Below are 20,065 nucleotides of genomic sequence, written 5' to 3' on the forward strand. Positions count from 1 at the left end.
CCTGGGGTTGGGGTTGGGGGTGCATTAAATGAGTTCTGAAACATCACATCATTCAACAGTGAGATGCATAGAATTGTCCAGCCTGCTACACTGCTGCACCTACATTGTTCCCTTTATCTCAGTGATCCAGGAGATTCCCTCAGGATACATTCACTTCCCACAGTCTCTTGAACCAGTTCACAATTTAAATTTAAAGCCATTCTTTCGTGATGATCAGTGATAATATCTTCTAGATTTCTTCCATTTAAAAAAAAAAATGGAAATTGCATTAGATATGCAATTTTATTACTAAATGGGGTGGGTTTTTTGCTCAAACAATAGCCTGCTCTTCTCTTTGTCTGAGGCGCGCGTCGTCCTGAGAGCAGCGCGCCCTCTACTGTTCGCGCTCGTGCACAGGCAGGCGCGCGTCCGCGCCTCGTCACCGGGGCCGCGTGCGTAGTCACGTGATCCACCGCGCCGAACGCGAAAGGAGTTAAACGAGATGACCATCGAGCTGTAGACATGGTTCCCATAAGGGTTGTCAGTCAAATAAAATAATAAAAAAAAACAGTTAGTGAGCAGAATCGTTTATTTGGTAAAGCATACAGTGCGGAAAAGAACGAATAAATGTAATAAAAATATCTCTCGCACCAGATAAGTGATAGATACTGTGAAATAGACCAAATAGGCAGCACAGTGGTCATGACCCAGTTCTTCAAAAACCATGAAGTTTATATTTTTGACTATATTAGGCTACGGTTGTGTTATGTTTGAACAGGGAGGGTTTCAGTTCCTCTGGTTTCTCTTCTGGCTATGCACACCACATTATGGCAGTGAGCCTCTGTGTATATCTATCGGTAATATATATGTGTGTGTGTGTGTGTGTGTGTGTGTGCGCGTATTTGTCAGAAAGAGAATTCAAAGGAAGTCAACAGGAACCTACATTTGACTGTCCGATCTGAGTTCTGTTCCTCCACTTGCCGTCTGTTAAACATCAATCTGAATTTTCCTAACTTGATAGGTAGAATTTCAATATTCTTGCACTCTGTATCAATTTCTCAGAAAGCAGATGTTCTAGTATGTCCATTGTTATAACTACACTGAACAGCAAGAGGAAATGACAGAATGGAGAGCGTGAAAGAGAGCGTCGGCTTGGAGGGCGAGCATATGCTTTCAGGACCTAACCTGCACTGCTGGGGTCATTGCCGCAAGGCCAAAGTGCCTCATCATGCCAGAGCTTTAAAGGCTTTGCAGAGTCTAAAGAGCATAATGGTGGCTCGCTGGCTTGCATCCAGCTCCATTTACTGAGCAGCCAGCCCTGCCAAAGCCTGTGCAACAGAAGTGCATGTGTCAACGAATTTTGCATTAACAATCTCTGATCATTTTCTTTTTAATGCATGTATTGCTGAAAGGGGAATACGGAGAATAAATAAGAGGCATTTAATATGCTCAGTGTTTAACTAGATTTTTTTCTTTTTCTTTTCAGATAAATGTAAAAAAATACCAGAATTCACTAACACATTCCATTTTTTTCCAAAGTGCTACAGGATGTACATTCATTAAGAAATTGCTTTTAATATTTCAGTACTACTTTTTAATCCTGTATACCTAAAAATTGCATTGTTAATACGGAAATGCGATTAAAATAATATAAAATGTATGTTGTGGTTCAAGTATCTGCTATCATTATGCCTATTGCTCATGTTATAGTCTAAATCGCATGCAATAGATGTTCAAAAAATACAACTCCCAGAAATCCGTGCGGCGCTCGAAATGACAGTCGACCAATAGGAGCTCTGGCTGCTGTCACATGACACTGGGTGAGCTCTTCCTACGGCGGCGCAAAACAGACTGGCGATTTCGGGGACGGAGAATCGTTGATTGTGGGTGAGTAAGTGTAAAAATGCATTCGTAAGTGACAAACGTGGCTTGATTCGTTCCGTTCGCGAGGTTGCAGCCCGCGCTTGAACGGACTCCGTCCTAAAGCGGCCTTTACCTGGAATATTGCACTTAAAGCCTGTCGCGGTGCTATAGGCCCGAGCTATTTCCTGGTCCATTAACGCACTGGCTGTACTGGATGTCCCAGCTCGGCTGGATTAGACAGGGGGCGAAAAAGTTGTGAAAGTTTTTCTTTTTACGGTGCGCGTTCGAACCGAACGCAAGAGATCAAACGTTATCGTAGACGCCGGTAACGCGATTCTCTCTGAGACATTGGACGTTTTTGGCGAGAAATGTGTTCTTTTTCCCCCTCCGCTCCTTTTTTTTTTTACGCACCAGACACCCGAAGTTAGCCCGAGCCCCGCTGCAGCCTGCCACATCCTAATTCAGCTAAATGCGTTTATTTTAACCCTGGAAGGTAACGAGAGCATCAATTTCACATTAAATAGACCCAGCTGGGTCGTTTGTTGTAAACCATTTTCTAGGGTGTGAATTCTAAAAAAAAAAAAAAGAAAGTTAAATCTATTTAATCTATTAATCTATACATCTGTTGGTTTATTGGTGTGCTCCTTTTTTTCTGCGAATACCCTCGTTGCGTTGATTCTGTTGGTTTATTCCATTTGTTAACGCTTATTGCCGTATGTGACGTCACTGCCCGAGGGTGCTTATTATACTTGCGAACGAGAGCAAAGGCCCACGGGTGGGATGGAGGTGGTTGGTCACCCCCCCAACCCCCTGTCACGTTACCACCCGTCACCTTTTAAAAATAGGGTCCCGCTCCTGCTGTCCCTGTGTAGATCTTCGGCTTAAAATGACAGGGACGGCGGCGTTTACGGCCAATATCCTGACACCGAGATTGTCAACGTGTCTGGAAGCGTCATAATGGAGTCATGGTGGCGGTGATGAGCAGTTGTTAAAGACATTTAATCAGGCTATGAGTCTGCGGTCACTCTGAGGGGGGGGTGAACATATGAACATGTCGAACATATGGTATGGAAATATAATATATGACTTATACGAAGGAAGATTTGTGTGGCATTGAAGTTACTTTTATTAAATTGCGTTTGTCTTCATATTTGGGTGAAAAGTTTAGACCCGTTTTCAGAAAGGACGATGAGCGCTCTCATTCAGCGAAGCACCGCGTCTATATTTAGGCCGAGTGGCTAAACTGGACCATTTACGAACGAGTGGCGGCCGCTCACGGTCTCATCACAGCTGCGAAAATGTTGAGTCACTTCGGCTTTCAAGCACAGATGCAAAAAAAGAATCCGGCAGCAGTTCTCTCAGAAACGCGCTGCGTCGGATAGAAAGTATCGATACGGCAGCGTATCGCGATATTTTACCTGGTGATATTGTATCGATACAAGGACATCAAATATCCATATTCTTTTTGTAGACAAATTTAGTCCAAAATTCAGTTCTGGCTGGATCATTAATGTAATAGTGGTCCCACAGATTGTACACAGCATCTTGTATTTCAGCTCTGTTTTTACATTTTCAGTGAACTTGTACAGTATCACAATATATCACGATATGATCGTATCGTGACCCGAGTATGGTGAGATCCTTGCCAATACACACCCTAGCGGCGGAAGTAAAGCAATAAACCATATCGCTTTTTAGAAAAGCGTACGTTTATTTTGCAGGGGTTTCAGTTTGCCTCTCGCGTTCTGCACCAATGGAAAAAGTGACAAAGAAACGGCTATGCCGCACACGTAATCGAGACTCGGATTTCCACACATGCACTGATTTGAGTAACACTATATATATTTGGTTAAGCGTGGTGTAGAGGCGGGAGTCACAGATACAGCGCCACCAAATGATAACATTGATATCGGCATACTGCTGGTTCAACAATATTCATAGTTGGGGGTCCTAGTGAACCGGAATTGATCTCTTCATCGATGGTAACGTGAAAGCACGTTGTAAGTCGCTCTGGATAAGGGCGTCTGCCAAATAATGTAAATGTAATGTAAATGTAACAATATTGTAGACATATGTACGTATCCACGACGGATAGCTGTGTAGCTAAAGGAAACTTTTTAAAGACTTTTTTTTTTTCACTGTTAAAACTGTAATAATTGCTGAATTATGGCAAGAGTTTTCATCAAGCATTCGATTTATGTTATGATAATCTCATATATATATATTTTATATGTGTGTGTGTGTGTGTGTTTTTTAAAAAGTGTTTGTCATCATAAGATATTACACAAATTATTGTCCTTTTACGTATAGATTGCAACTAAATTTCTTTAAGGACATTTTCTCTTCAGCATTGAGTTAATTATTAAATTGATATAGAGAGACAGTTGTTAAGGTTAGAAATGCAATATTGCTCCGCATTATTAGATGAATTTGATTATACAATACATTGCACAGCCTTTAATGCCTGTTGACAGGTGAACACCTTTTATTTGAAACATGTGTGATTCGATCGCCTTGATTCTTGTTGCAGTGCCTGTGGAAGAAGAAGCGCTTCCTGAGCAATGGCCTCGGCGTCCATACCAGCATACAGCTCCAGCCCTCTGGAGAACAGCTCAAGCCAAAACGTGAGTGCTGGGTCAGAGTAAGGGTTTTAGCCTGTGGCAGTGACATGTTATGTATCAAAACCTTGTTTTGATGAATTATGGAGCAGCTGCTGTCAGAGGTGAAATGCAGAAACCTGAAATTCTCCTCGGTTCCCTGCAAATGATAACTCAAAGAGGTGAAGGATTATAAAATACTGCACAATATGGGCCAAATATGCTTTCTGCCAGGCATACGCTGCACATGGTTAGTCACATTAGGAAAACCATAGAGGACTGATTATTTAATTCAGCATTATTACTCAACAGAAGAAAATAACAGAAAAATCCTGTTTCTCAGCATAAGTAAAAAAATAGTTTATTGTTGAACAGTACATTTTAATCCAGCGTTAATGCATAATGCCTGAAATGCAATGCGTTCTAACACTCAGCCTTTCCAACTCGTCACTGCTCATTAGATCGTCGTCCTTTTTATTACAGTCTTATTTCGATTTCTGCGTGTGCACGTTGGGCTTGATGCAGGTCTTTCTCCCCGGACATGAATAAGTAACGCAGCTCACCGACACCCGTGGACGGGCCGGTCCAGCTTGTCCTATAGCGCTGAAAGCTGCCATATATGGCGGCCGACCGCCATGCAGCCTTGCTCTGCTTCCTAAGGTCAAATGTGCCTAAATGAATGAAGGAATTCTTATTAATTCCTAAATGAATCAATATGTGTACAGAGGACGTCTTCTGTTTCATTTAATCTGCAATTATTTCAGCTAAAAAGAAGTGGCATTGTTGCAGTGTGTCATGTAAGGAAGCTCCACTAGATGGCGATGCATGAATTCACAGTTTTCAAGGGTGCTCTCACACCTACTGGCTTTAGTGCGCTCGAATCAAACAGCGTTTCGTTTCGTCCGGTGTGAACACAGTAATCGCACAACGACCACACTGAGACCCACAAAATTAGGTGGTCTCCACTCAAATCACGAACTCAGCGTTCAAAACTAACCAACTGACTCGGACCAAAGCAAACGTACTAAGGTGTGAAAGCGCCGCAAGTCACCTGCTACAGAAGGCCTATACATTGTTTTTATATGCATGCAAAAAAAAGCATGCAAACTGTAATAGATTAGAATGTCTTTTAATCATGACTATACGCATGTACAATAAGATTAAAAGCAGCTCCTTCCGTGCGGACATGAATGTAGTAAATAGAGAAAGAAAATACAATAGAATAAGGTACATATTCTTCTACATATGAGAAGAATAAATTAATTAGTGGCTTTTTTTAATACAGTGTATATTATATATATAGTGTGTGTGTGTGTGTGTGTGTGTGTGTTACATGTTGTTGTACGTTTATTTCAGATTGTTTGCATGTGGTGAGTAGTTAGAATAATGTTATTGAACAGTATAATGATATTGCACAGAATTCAATGCTAATAATTGATATTGCACAGATGGAGTGTGTGTGCGTATACATATATTTACAGTACAGGCCAAACGTTTGGACACACCTTCTCATTCATTGTGTTTTCTTTATTTTCATGACCATTTCCATTGGTAGATTCTAACTGAAGGTATCAAAACTATGAATGAACACATGTGGAGTTATGTACTTAAGAAAAAGTGGAGACCTGACCTCCACAGTCACCGGACCTGAACCCAATCGAGATGGTTTGGGGTGAGCTGGACCGCAGAGTGAAGGCAAAGGGACCAACAAGTGCTAAACACCTCTGGGAACTCCTTCAAGACTGTTGGAAAAGCATTTCAGGTGACGACCTCTTGAAGCTCATCGAGAGAATGCCAAGAGTGTGCAAAGCAGTAATCAGAGCGAAGAAACTAGAATATAAAACATGTTTTCAGTTATTTCACCTTTTTTTGTTAAGTACATAACTCCACATGTGTTCATTCATATTTCTGATGCCTTCAGTGAGAATCCACCAACGTAAATGGTCACGAAAATAAAGAAAACATATTGAATGAGAAGGATTGTCCCAACTTTTGGCCTGTACTGTGTGTGTGTGTGTGTGTGTGTGTGTAATATTTCACAGTATTTTGGTATTCCCTAGCATGATTTACATCAGAAACACATTCAGTTTTTAAAGTTTCTCAGGTCCAAAAAAACATTAGCTTTACCAATGTGGGCAGCACCAGCAGACGTGGGAGACCTGCTCAGAATTCCACGTCCAGTCGTGCTGGTGGCAGTTGTGGTGCCGTGCCAGCGTGCCCTGGTAGAGAAAGTTGGCAGAGCGGCATGTGCGTTTTTTTTTTTGTTACTTCTCCGCAGCAGTCAGGAAAGACTAAGCTGACCTAAATGAAGCAGCCATCAGTGGGTTAGAGTTACAGCCACGGCACGCTTTATTAGGTACATCTGCCCTTAAGCCACTGCCTGTTTGTGTGGCGTTGGTCTGTGGGCCAGCTGCTCTCAGGTACCTTTTACTTCTATTCCTCAGTCTCTTGGAAGTTTCTAATCCCAGTATGTCCTCATATCTGCAGCAGGACATCTGGGGTCAGTAACTTACTAAAATGTAGATCTATGGTCCGCGTACCTTATTCAGTGGCCATGGAGCATTTGTCCTGCTTCATTATTTTGTTCTCATGTCTACTCTTTGGCTGTCTGATTCCTCTTCTCACTTCTCTCTTTGGCCATTTCCTTCCCCGCCACTCTCCTTTTGCTGTGTCACCACTGCTCACTTTCTCCTGGACATCTGATCCCCACACACACACACACACACACAACTGAACACGTTTTTTTTTTTTTTTTTTTCTGTTCTTCTTTTTTCCAGTCATGCTCACCTTACTCAATTTCTCTTTCTGACATTCGATCCGATCCTTTTCTTTTCGTCCCGACCCCTGCACTGTTCCCATGCTGTAAACGCCGCTGTGCTGTCTGTTTGGAATCGAGAGGTTTGGAAAGGATGGTGTGGTGATTTGGTCTATTAGTTTCCTGCTGAGAGCAGGGCCAGGCCATTACCCATAAGGCCGTGTGTGTGTGAAAGAAAGAGAAAAAGGCACTTCAGCCCACATTCCAGTTCACTAACCTTCTGCTGGCAGGCGGAAAATGGCCCTGGGACAGAGTGTCTGGGTCCCCGACTTCACGCTGTTCCACGCAGAGACAGGCGAGGGGGGCGGCAGCTTTCGCACGTGACTAGACCCCCACCCACCCCCCGTCCGTCCCGTGCCGTCGCTCCGCCGCTCATTGCTCGCGTTTGCCCTTTAACCCCCTGGACTCGGGGCCGGGCTGCAGCCGATGGGCGCGCCGCACAGGTGCCACGTTGCTCGCATGGTGCAGCTGCAGCAGAGATAATGAGCCACGCCCGCGTCAACATCGCCGAATCACATCCTCTGGCTAATGTTCTCTTGTGTTTGACTGCAGGCATCCAGGGAGAGTCTGAGGTTGGAGCCTCTGGCAGACGTGGCCCTGCTGCCAGGGGAGGAGAGAGTGACCGGTGAGTCTGTCTCCTTCTGTCGTACGTAGGAAATAATTCCATTCGTGATGAGCAACATATGATGTCATTCATAACACAAATTTGAACACTTATATTGTTACAGCAGAATAAAAGCCATCTGACAGAGGTGACGCCAACAATCACCCGTTCTGTAGAATGGGGACAAAACATGACTACCAAAATAGTGTTAATAACTACTCAACATGCCCAAAAAAACATGTTTCCGGTCCAGCTCCACAGCATAATTATTCAGTGATGGTTATTTGTGGACAATGCAGCCATTTAGAAACATGACGCACCATGTGCCCAATGCACTATTAATTATCAGAAGTGTACAGCAAACGTACTAAACATTCGTCTTTTTAAATAGGTAAATATATGTAATAGTAGGTATAGCACTGTTTCGTGTGTGTATATTGTCAATAGTGCAATTGTGTCCTGGGCGCTAATGTTAGAAAGTTGTTTTTTCCGTCTGAATCACCCAACCTCTAAACTGCCTGACCGAGAGAGAGAGAGGTGGTATACGAGTGGATGTGTGTTGTACGTTAAAGTGCTTATTAATGTATCCAGGCATAAACGGGTTGTTGCTCTTTAACTGCCCGTGTGTAATTTTTAACCAGGTCCTCTTCACGGGAAGCGTTGCCTGTGAAAGTGGCGGCCTGTTATTGTGGCATAAATAACTAATGAGAGGTGCCCTTGGCGCTTCGTCGGCCTGTGGAGGCTCTTCAGAGGATGATTAAAGATTAAAAAGTCTGCCGTAAAAAATCGTGACACAATCGTAACAGTTCATAAAGTCCACGCTGCTGCGCGTTTGTTGGCTGCATCAGCTCCGGTTACAGCAGACGCATCGTCTACTATCTTTATACGTCTCTGTGTATATTTGTGCAGGGCGTGCAGTGGTTCAACAAGCCCACACTTCAGTTTGTACTGCATTTTAGGGTCACCACTTTTGCTCATTACAAATTAGATTTTCGCAATGAAACCAACCATCTATCCAAATTGAGTGTTATTCTGCCTATTTAAAGCAAACAGCCTAAAGTATTGCCAATATAGCCGCCATCTGACTTCCTTTTGTTTGCATTTTCAATTCAAATAATAACAACAGAATAACATTGTGTGAACAGCCTGTAATTTAATTAATTTAATTGTAATTCATCTTTTCAAGTGTGCTTACATTTGGCTTAAATCTGGTCAGGAGAACTGACTTCACATCCCAGCGTGCAATGCAAATTCATAACACAATAGTAGCATGCGATAGTACACATTACATTTACAGCATTTATCCAGAGCGACTTACAATCAGTTGTTACAGGGACAGTGTCCCCCTGGAGACACTCAGGGTTAAGTGTCTTGCTCAGGGACACAATGGTAGTAAGTGGGATTTGAACCTGGGTCTATTGGTTCATAGGCGAGTGTGTTACCCACTAGGCTACTACCACCCTGGGGGGATGGCACATAGGGGGGTGTTCACATTAATAATATTAACGTATTTAAAGCATAATTGTTTTAATTACTAGTACAAGGGAATTATCTTGCACTCATTAATTGCTATGTATTATTATTTATGTTGGATAGGCAAAGATCAGAAGAGATGTTTATGCTGGTTTTGCTTGCATTGTGTTGCTGCTGCTGTTGACCTTTTGACCTCTGTCTTACAGACAAAGACATCATCTACATCTGTCCCTTCGCTGGGGCGCTGAAAGGCAAAGTGTTCATCACGAACTACAGACTGTACTTCAGAAGCAACGATGTGGTGAGCACTCTAGGGACGACCTCAAAAGGGGAAGCGGGAGGCGTGCGTTGTCATGGCGACCACGTTGTCATGGGCCATGCGGCTGTGCTGAATTTATAATTATTTTTTTTTAAATGCTGATTATGTTACCCAGCATGGACCAATTGCATGCTGAGCGTAGGCTTGGCACACGTTTTGAGGAGATCCATTTGCAGCGTTGCAACAAATAAAGCCCCGCCCCCGTCCGAGCGGGCACTGTCTGGCAATTAATACGGCTCAGCTTTGCCTACTCTACCCAGACCATAGCTGACAATACAATCAGCTTTTTATTATTATTATTATTATTTGGTTCGGGGTGTGGTTCTGGGCTGTAGCTCAGTTCCTCTTGTGGATTTGCATCGCATGCTTCCTCTTAGCACTTCTATAACAGCGGCAGTGCTACTGGGAACGAAGAGTTTTATACTTTTCCCATCTGTGTTGTCCCTGTCGCAAGGTTCCCACATGCTCCTGTATCCACCGGCAGGGTTTATGATTCACTCAGCAGGCTTTATAATGTCTGAAAACCGGACCAAAAGGTTACGTGGTGTTAATGACTAATTAATTAGTCTTGCTAATAATATAAGTCATTTTTTGACATGTCATTATTGTTGCACACTCCTACAAAAAGCCACCTTAGGCTATGATCGCTGATGAAATTAGTTCTGCCACCAAAATGAAGCAGGGATCGCCAAAGAGTGAGTGGAACATACAGATGGCCTTTTTTAGCATAGCCGTATTGCATAAAAGAATGATGAAATGTGATATGTTCTTATTATTACTAAACACTGATAGCACCCGCAGATTTGAAGTCACTAGTCCAACATGTTTTAATTTTTAATTTTTAGAAGTAAGCTGCAGATTAATTCAATTTCATAGGATGCTTAGAGATAATGATCCTACAGATAATGAGGGTTATAAACCTAAATTAGGTACATCTGTCTGATTATTTGGTTAGTAAATTTACCATATTATTTTTTTAAATCACACCTGGTGTGTTTTTAGGACCCTTCTGTCATACTTGATGTTCCACTGAGTACCATAGGTCGGGTGGAGAAGATGGGTGGAGCTTCAAGTCGAGGGGAAAATTCTTACGGCCTGGACATCACCTGCAAGGTACCGCCATGAACCTAGTCATTCCTGTGTTACCTATTTCGTAAAAATGTACCCATCAAATATAATATTATGACCCCTACGCTTAATATAGTCTCCCTTTTGCTGGCTTAACGACCCGTGCAGTCCACTAGAATTTTGAAGGTCTGCTGTGGTATCTGGCACTAAGCTGTCTGAAGCAGATCCTTGTGAGGTTGCACGGTAGTGCATCATCCCTTGATTGGATTGAGATTTGAAGAGCTTTGAGACACATCTTTGGATACATTTTTTTATATATCCCATCCAATGCTATTGTAATAGGACCATCAATGATTTTCACTTCACCTCTCAGTGGTCATCATGTTATCTTAAGTCTGTAAGTGTATTGAACATTTGAGTAGTTATATTCAGTATGCTCTCAGAACATGCAGTAATATATATTTTCCATTGTAAGGCATGCCTGTAAGGGCCTCTCTACCAACGGAAATCTTTTTAAGAAAGCAAAAAGAAATCTAATGGAAATCTAATGAAGAGGATCAGAGAAGCAGAAGCTGTGATTTACTATAAGCCTGCTTCCATTTAACACACAAGTGTAATACAATTATTGATATACAGTACAGGGTGGTAGTAGCCTAATGGGTAACACACTCTCCTATGAACCAGATGACCCAGGTTCAAACCCCACTTACTACCATTGTGTCCCTGAGCAAGACACTTAACCCTAAGTTGCTCCGGGGGGGCAACTTAGGGTTGTAAGTCGCTCTGGATAAGGGCGTCTGATAAATGCAGTAAATGTAAATGTACAACAAGAATAAAAGGTTTCATGAGAGAGAGAGATGATCCTTTATTAGTCCCACAAGTGGGAAATCTATAGTCATGGCAGGAAGTGGATAAGAGCAGCAAAAAAATAATAGCACAGACTTTGTCAACTGTATAATATAAGATTTAATATACAAGTATGCAAATATATAGTCTTAGAATAGAATAACTAAAACAGTGAATGTGATGATTCATAATGAACTCTTGAGTAAATGTTTGAATGTTTTTTGTTTGTTCGTTTTAAAGTACCACTCTCACCATTTATTTCCTTTTGTAGAATCAACTTAATGTGAAATGAGAATGTGACAGTAAATGCACCTATTGTGTGTGTTTTTTTTTTATACAGGACATGAGGAATTTGAGGTTTGCCCTTAAGCAAGAAGGTCACAGTCGAAGAGACATCTTTGAGCTCCTGTTTAGATACGCTTTCCCCGTCTCTCATGGACTGGTCAGTCCTAACCCTCTGTTTGTTCACTCACACACACATACACACTACTTTAAATTTATGTGCAAGTGTGTTAGTATATTTAAACCCAGCCTCACACACCCATCTCTCCCCATTTCTTCCTCCTTTAGCAACTGTTTGCATTCCTCAGTCAGGAGAAATATGAAGAGAATGGCTGGAACATCTATGAACCTGTGGATGAATACAGGAGACAGGTGTGTGTGTATGTGTATGTGTGTGTGTGTGTGTGTGTGTGTGTGTGTGGCCCCGATCTGCTTCTCCAGATGTGTAGTCAGTAGAAGCTGCAGGCTCAGTCTGCCCACATGTTGCTCGATCTGTTATATAAATGACCTGTTGTAGAGTTAAATTATAGTATAAATTAAATACTGAACTTGCATAGGACATCATTACATCCACATTTATTAACTAAAATAGAACAGCGTATACTAATATTATCAATGGCTTCAAAAATCCCTATATTTATACATTCTACTGAAGCCCTGACATCACACCTCTTGTCTAGAGAGAACATAATTCCAGAATTCACTTACTTATTTATTTATTAAGATTGTTTTATGTATTTCATAAATATAATACATATTCTATAATAAATCATTTTTAATTATGGCGGGTGAAGCAGAACAGTTTCAGTAACGCATCAGTTTATTCATCATCTTGTTTTATTAGCCTATTTATGCCCTTAAGCATATTTACAGAATCCTTACATTTTGTTAAATATGTTTAAAGTTAAATGGTGCCTCTGTTTTTATTCTTGAGCTATCCTATATGTCTTGATATCTCAACTTGTTTATAAAATGTCATAAAATCTGTAGAATTTATGTAGGCAGGGTTGTACAGTTTTTTTTGGGGGGGGGGGGCTTTTATAATGGTCTTAGTGGTCCCTTAATTCTGTATCTGAAGTCTCTTTCTGAAATTTAGCCGTGGTGCAGAATTACAGCCACTTTTAACCAGTAGCATGATTAGATTTCTCCAGGACTCACCGTTTTGGTGTCTGTAGCTTTAAATTATAATGAGGAGGAGAGAGCCGGGGCAAGGAGGAGAGCGGCCTATAGAAGGTATTTGCAGAAATGATGTCATCAACACCATTCATTGACCACCGTATTTGGCACAAACAGTAAGTTGGGTCAGCGTTTTTTCCAGAACAAATAAAATTAGCCCACAGTTTCGACAGCGTCTTGCATCACAGAACTAAAAACACATTTGTGCTCATTTTTTACATCCAATCACCAAGCAACAGCAATGCAAGGCTTCACATGTATGGAAGCCATGACGGTCAGTGGAGCTAATATGTTAAGGGAGGGGTGGGAAATTCTCTGGGTGGACTAAGCATGAGAAATTGGAGGTAACCTTTCCCCTTATGATGTCATAAGGGGCCAAATTCCAGATCCGACCATTTGAGCTGGCACTCTGAACGACAAAGCAGAATGACCAAAGCACTCTTTACACCGACCATTTCTAGGCAATCCAGGAGCATAGACACTCGATGGGACTCGTATTAATGTTAAATAGGCTCACAAAGTGAAATTTTAAAGATGAAGTAACCCAGGTAATATTGTTCTTTTACCTCAGGGCTTGCCAAACGACAAGTGGCGTATCACGTTCATCAACGAGAAGTATGAGCTGTGCGACACATATCCGACCAAATTGGTGGTGCCCTATAAAGCCTCAGACGAAGACCTGAGGAGAGTGGCCACGTTCCGGTCTCGCAGCCGCATCCCAGTGAGTTCTGGTTAAACTTGTGTGGGGTATAGTGGTAAAGTTACTGTTACTTCTGTGGTGGGCGCAGCATGGTGGAAATTTGCATCAAGTTGCTCCCTGCAAACTTTTTGCTTCCAGAGGGTATATTTTCTGTCATGTTGCATGATATTTGATATTTTTTTAAATTGTATTGTCTTCTTTTAAGCTAACCCACCATTGCCTCTTCACGTAAATATTACTGTGACACAAGAAATACATGTCTAACATTTAAAAAAAACAAACAAAAACAAGCTCAGCTCTTTCATGTTGCAGAATTAATAGGGTGGTAGTAGCGTTGTGGGTTACAGGTTCAAACCGCAATATCAACCATTGTGTCCCTGAGCAAGACACTTAACCCTGAGTGTCTCGAGGGACACTGTCCCTGTAACTACAGGCAGGGTTACTGCCGCATCTGTGAAAGCCAATATCTGCCAAAGGTCAATAGTGTCAAAATATGAACTTAAGAAAATGGGTATTGATTGGGGTTGACTTTTGTTATAAGAGTTATGTTATAAGGCTATTAGCCTGTTAATTTGTCAATGCTGTGTAAGTTTGCGCTTACTGTAAGTATGTGTTTAAACAAGTGTTTTTACTATTGATTTAAACCATTAGACTTCCCTAATGGGAAAAACATTTAACCCCCTCACCCTTTAGGTGTTGTCATGGATACACCGGGAGAACCAGGCAGTGATTGTGCGCTGCAGTCAGCCCCTGGTGGGCATGAGCGGCAAGCGCAACAAAGACGACGAGCGCTACCTGGACGTCATCCGCGAAGCCAACGGCACCCCCAAGCTGACCATTTACGATGCCAGGCCCAACGTCAACGCCGTCGCCAACAAGGTCAGCATCAACCACACGCCGGGGGTTGCAGAGCGGATCTTCAGCCCCGGTTTAACACTGCCAGCGTGTGCAAGTCAAATCCTGAACAGCAGGATTTCTGTTGTGTTCTCTTGTTCTACCCGTAGGCGTGTGGGTTTTGTCTGATTGGTTGGTTACAGATGTCTGCTGATCTGGCCGAGGTAGAGTTGCATAGAACAACATTTGTGTATGTGCTATCGCCCAGAATTATTTTTTCTGAAGATGCACCAATATGACCATTTTGGCTAACATCAGTAAATATTTACTTGCTCTTACAGGCTTAAAAGTTATAGTAAGCCGGTTAAACTGTGCAGCATCCATCCTTAGCACTGTGGCCACAATGGACATATTGTGCATTTCTTCTTCTTCTGCCTTTGGCTTCTCCCATTAGGGGTCGACACAGCGAGATTGATTTGGCAAAAGTTTTTATGCCGGAACCCTTTGCTGGCACAACCCTCCCCATTTAACCGGGCTTGGGCCCAGCACCAAGAAACAGACTGTCACATGCATCCCCAGTGGCTGGGTTGTATATTGTGTATTTTACTAATAAGGAATGAGGCCATTTTGCAGTGAAATGTGAACTGAAGGACATTTATATTCATCTGGATATTTTTGGTTTGCTAAGTCACATTTCCTGTGAATGTGTCATCCAAACTAACCCACTCCTGACCATACCAGAGTGAAAGCAAGAGCAGGAGGAAGCTTCCATGGCTGCACTAACCTTTTAACCTCCGGCATCTGGCCTTTGTAGGCCACAGGCGGGGGCTATGAAGGTGATGACGCCTACCAGAATGCGGAGCTGGTCTTCCTGGACATCCACAACATACACGTGATGAGGGAGTCTCTCAGGAAGCTGAAGGACATTGTCTACCCCAACGTGGAGGAGGCTCACTGGCTTTCCAGTCTGGAGTCCACTCACTGGCTGGAGCACATCAAGGTAAAGAGTCCACCATTCCAGAATTTGGGTGGCCTGTAGTCCAGTCCAATGTGTAATTAAGGGTGAATTTGCATTATGGGCAAATCCATCCTTGGGCAGAGTTAGCAATTAGCTGACCTTCTACAACCTGCAAAATTGTTCCCAGATGAAGACACTTTGCCCTAGTTAATCAAAGTAAATGGACTGTTTACGATTTCTAATTCTTTATCATTTAACAAACCTTTAGGGTCCGTTTCCCATTTTTGGATTAATCCAAAATCAAGTCTTAAAGAGAACTTCAGAAAAGTTCTCCATTCAAAAAGACTTTTATTCTAGGACTAGGCGGGAAAGGAAAACTGACCTTTCAACATGAGGAATAACCTACATGTCTGAACATGAAGTTGAAGTTGAGCTTTATATTCATTTCAGCTATATACGTGTTAGACAGAAATAACGAACCTGGTGCTACATGTAACATTTGAACGATTAGACAAAGTTACATACTGACATAAAGGGCACGTGTGCAACAGACAAACTGGGCTACATACAGTGCACTCAAACTTCAACCTCAAACGGGACACAGGCAGTGCAAGAATAACATTTAACAAAAAAACACGTAGACAACAATGATACAGACTAAACAAGTGAAATGAATAATAAATGTGCAAAGTAAAATAGTGCAAATATTGCTGTGAAATATGGAATGGTGCATTACTAGATGATATTACAGTATAACAGAGGTAGTGTGTGTGTGTGTGTGTGTGTGTGTGTGTGTGTGTCTCAGTCCAGAGGGGCGAGTCTCTGAGTGTTCAGCTGTCATCAGGCCATCAGCTGTTGCAGAGACTGGCAGTGAGGGCCGAATGCTTGGGTACCAATGTCTGTCGCTAATGAAAACATTGTAGTCCAATCCAGTAAGCTGGATGGTAAAGTACAATAGGAGGTGAAAGTGACTTTTTGTCATATGTGATACACCGCACTCAGCATTCAGTGTAAACAATGAAATGTGTCCTCTGCATTTTAACCCATCACCAATCGTGGGCAGCCATGAAAGGTGCCTGGAAAGCTGGTACTTTGCTCAATGTTTGGAATTCGCGACCATCCGATTAGGCCGCTAGGTCACCATGCACCAGGTACGGCATGGAAAAGCCGCTCTACATGGTGTGAACCTTGCCACGCAGTTCAAAATGGACAACAGGGACTCGATTGGTGGTCTTATTTTGAAACCCCCCTCATCAATCTCTCTCCTGCTGCAGCTGGTGTTGTCGGGGGCGATCCAGGTGGCAGATAAGGTGTCGTCGGGCAGCTCGGTGGTGGTGCACTGCAGTGACGGCTGGGACCGCACTGCCCAGCTCACCTCGCTGGCCATGCTGATGCTGGACAGCCACTACCGCACTCTCAGGGGCTTCCAGGTGCTGCTGGAGAAAGAGTGGATCAGCTTCGGGCACAAGTTCACATCGGTGAGAGTGTGTTTTTGTCACATGCTGGTCTAGCACGATGACAACGGTAGCAAAAAAACAAAAAACTAAGTAATTTATTTTAAAAAGAGGTTACCACTCCATTAAACACTCCATTTGTATAGGTGTCATAGAAATGTATGTCTTATAGTTGTGTGTAGGTGAGCATGCATATCTGCAAGCATTTTTGTGTGTGTGTGTGTGTGTGTGTGTTTTTTAACCCACGTACTCTGATCTGTACAGCGGATCGGTCACGGGGACAAGAACCACGCGGATCAGGAGAGGTCGCCCATATTCTTACAGTTCATCGACTGTGTGTGGCAGATGACCAAGCAGGTACAGCTCACAATTGCCTGCGGTTTACTGCACATTATAATGCATTAAATAGGATAAATATCTTCATCATACAGCATGTAGAAAAGTATGCATTACAGTTAACTGCTAATCCAGTTAACTGCTAATTTGATTAGCGTTCAGGGTAAATGACATGGTATTAGTTTTATGGTTAAATGCATAATCTGTCTACGTTTCCCACATTTGTTATTATTAAGATGTACGTTATGCATGAATCACATCATGGCCTCTGCATTGTGAAATGTAGCCCCAATTTGGGACCTGAGTGACCAGGGGACAACAAATTATGTTTCCATGTATCATAATAAGTATTCAAATAATCATCACAACCTTCTTCACAACCGTCGTCATTGTATGTAGCATTAGCATCTATTATTAGCATGTAGCATGCTAGCAACAGTCTAAACAGGGGTAGTGAGTGTAGCAGCAGAATGCTGTTGATGGATTTGAGGTTTTCTAACCTTAATGCTTTGTGACAAGTGGTGTTATGTTCCAATTCACTTAGTGTTGCCTCCCCCCCACTCAGCCCCTTATGCAGAATCAGCTTTTCCACCCCCTTAAACGTCAATAGCGGAATATGCAAACTGACCTCGGCGCACAGACAGGACGGCTGCCTTCGCCCCAAGCGCTGTTTGACCCATAATGTCTCTGCTCCACCCCACCCCCCCCTAGTTCCCGACGGCCTTCGAGTTCAACGAGCGCCTCCTGGTGGTCATCTTGGACCACCTCTACAGCTGCCGCTTCGGCACCTTCCTGTTCAACTGCGAGAGCGTCCGAGATGCCAACGTGAGTTCATCTTTTTGTTGGGTTAAATGAGGACTTTGAGGTCAGAAAGAGGGACAACTTTGGAAGATTAAAGGTCAAGCTTTTATTTAAACCCTCAGTTTACACAATCTACAGGGTGGGCCATTTATATGGATACACTTTAATAAAATGGGAATGGTTGGTGATATTAACGTCCTGTTTGTGGCACATTAGTATATGTGAGGGGGCAAACTTTTCAAGATGGGTGGTGACCATAGTGGCCATTTTGAAGTTGGCCATCTTGGATCCAACTTTTGTTTTTTTCAATAGGAAGAGGGTCATCAAATTTATTGGTAGTTTTAACATAACTTTATTCTTTCATGAGTTATTTACAAGTTTCTGACCACTTATAAAATGTGTTCAATGTCACCAACCATTCCCATTTTATTAAGGTCTATCCATATAAATTGCCCACCCTGTACATTCCCTGTCTTTTTTTCTATTATATCCTTCCATTGCTCACTCTCTCTCCCTCTGTCCATCTCAGATGGGCAGTAGGGTGTGAATGATGCTTGAATGAACGTTGTTCCTGCTGCACTTACAGAACACACAAACACATGTAGACTCTCATATTAAATATTTACACACAAACACTCTATCAACCTCACACCCTCGAACACAGATGTGCATGTATACACACTTCCCACATTCCACATTTGAAGAAACACACAGAGACCCCACCCTCTGTCTGTCTTTTGTTCCATCAACTCTTTTCTCTGTATGATCCCAATGGGCCTGTCTTCTAATGCACCCCTCCATTTTTGCTCCTGCCCTCCCAGGCGCTTCGCTCCAAAACTGTGTCCCTGTGGTCCATGATCAACGCGGACTCGTCCTCCTACGTCAACCCCTTCTACACGGTGGAGTCCAGCCGCGTTCTGTACCCCGTGGCCAGCATGCGACACCTGGAGCTGTGGGTGATGTACTACATCAGATGGAACCCTCGCATCCGACAGCAGGTGCGCAGTAAAGACGTTTATACCGCAGTAAACAGGTCTGGTTTGCCACATGATACGCGCCACAACCACAAGACTTGTGTGATGTTACGCAGAAACTACATGCAGCTCTTCTTCCCAGTTCCCGCTGCACCTTGGACGCATTGCCTGGAGCGTCGAATGTGTGAATAGAGCTTATGGGATTTGTAATTTTTGTCATCAGCGCGTCATATCGCCAGGCCATAATAGATCTATATGAAGCGATCTCGTAGGATGTGGCCCGCAGGCCATGACTTTGACACATGTGGTCTAGATGGTCTGGCCGATGGAAAATGATATAGTGTCCTGCTGTAACCATTGTATCATGAAGCTCCACCCCTTACATTTCTTTTATCAATTGTCAGCTAAAACAATATAGGTCGGACTATGAATTATTAATTTCCCCGGGAAAAGAAAGTTGTGTTTGTGGGCTGCATTTCAAAGGACAGCCTTGTTGGGCAGCTTATGTCACTCCCGGTCATCAAACACCTCCTCGCACCCAGGGATGAAGCACCGGAGTTGTGTGAATTTCTATTCAGAGAGTCCAAACTGTTGTCAAAGGGTCCCTTTGGACACAGTCTCGATCTGATTCTCCTGACGTATTTCTGTGGCTGGTATGAATAAAGGTCTTCGGTAGAGATCAGAATTCTCTCATCTTTACCTGTAGAGCTGCTTGAAAGCCATGTGGATGTTGTTTTTGGTCCTTGTTGCTCCACTGATTCATTTTGCTCTGGTGTAATGTATTGTTTCTGTTTCACATTGGCCTCACAGCAGTCATGTGTGTGTGTGTGTGTGTGTGTGTGTGTGAGTGAAGTCTCTGATCTCTGGTCCTCTCAGATTCAGTAGTGCAGAAAATCCTCTTTCCCTGTTTTTAATTGCATCCTGCTTGCTGCCACAGCAGCCTGCCGCTCACAGCCTTATCTGTCCTGTAGACAGACAGACACACA

The 20,065-nt window shown here is 42.9% G+C and overlaps 1 protein-coding gene across 2 annotated transcripts in view; it reads left to right on the forward strand.

Annotated features, from left to right (window-relative positions):
* Positions 1–1,797: 1,797 nt before the first annotated feature.
* mtm1 (myotubularin 1) overlaps positions 1,798–20,065 on the forward strand; it is a 35,737-nt gene continuing 17,469 nt past the window's right edge. For both annotated transcript variants that reach the window (XR_003749196.1, XM_028973464.1), the window contains exons 1-14: positions 1,798–1,866; positions 4,373–4,466; positions 7,807–7,879; positions 9,538–9,632; positions 10,653–10,763; positions 11,905–12,006; positions 12,135–12,218; positions 13,594–13,743; positions 14,416–14,601; positions 15,371–15,556; positions 16,789–16,992; positions 17,233–17,325; positions 18,016–18,129; positions 18,927–19,103. Coding sequence is in view for 1 of the 2 variants with exons in the window: in XM_028973464.1 (XP_028829297.1) it covers positions 4,404–4,466; positions 7,807–7,879; positions 9,538–9,632; positions 10,653–10,763; positions 11,905–12,006; positions 12,135–12,218; positions 13,594–13,743; positions 14,416–14,601; positions 15,371–15,556; positions 16,789–16,992; positions 17,233–17,325; positions 18,016–18,129; positions 18,927–19,103 (1,638 nt within the window). In the remaining variant the exon portion in view is untranslated. The remainder of the gene's footprint in view (positions 1,867–4,372; positions 4,467–7,806; positions 7,880–9,537; positions 9,633–10,652; positions 10,764–11,904; positions 12,007–12,134; positions 12,219–13,593; positions 13,744–14,415; positions 14,602–15,370; positions 15,557–16,788; positions 16,993–17,232; positions 17,326–18,015; positions 18,130–18,926; positions 19,104–20,065) is intronic.

Source organism: Denticeps clupeoides, chromosome 1, assembly GCF_900700375.1.
Source record: "Denticeps clupeoides chromosome 1, fDenClu1.1, whole genome shotgun sequence".
Classification (NCBI taxonomy): Eukaryota; Metazoa; Chordata; class Actinopteri; order Clupeiformes; family Denticipitidae; genus Denticeps; species Denticeps clupeoides.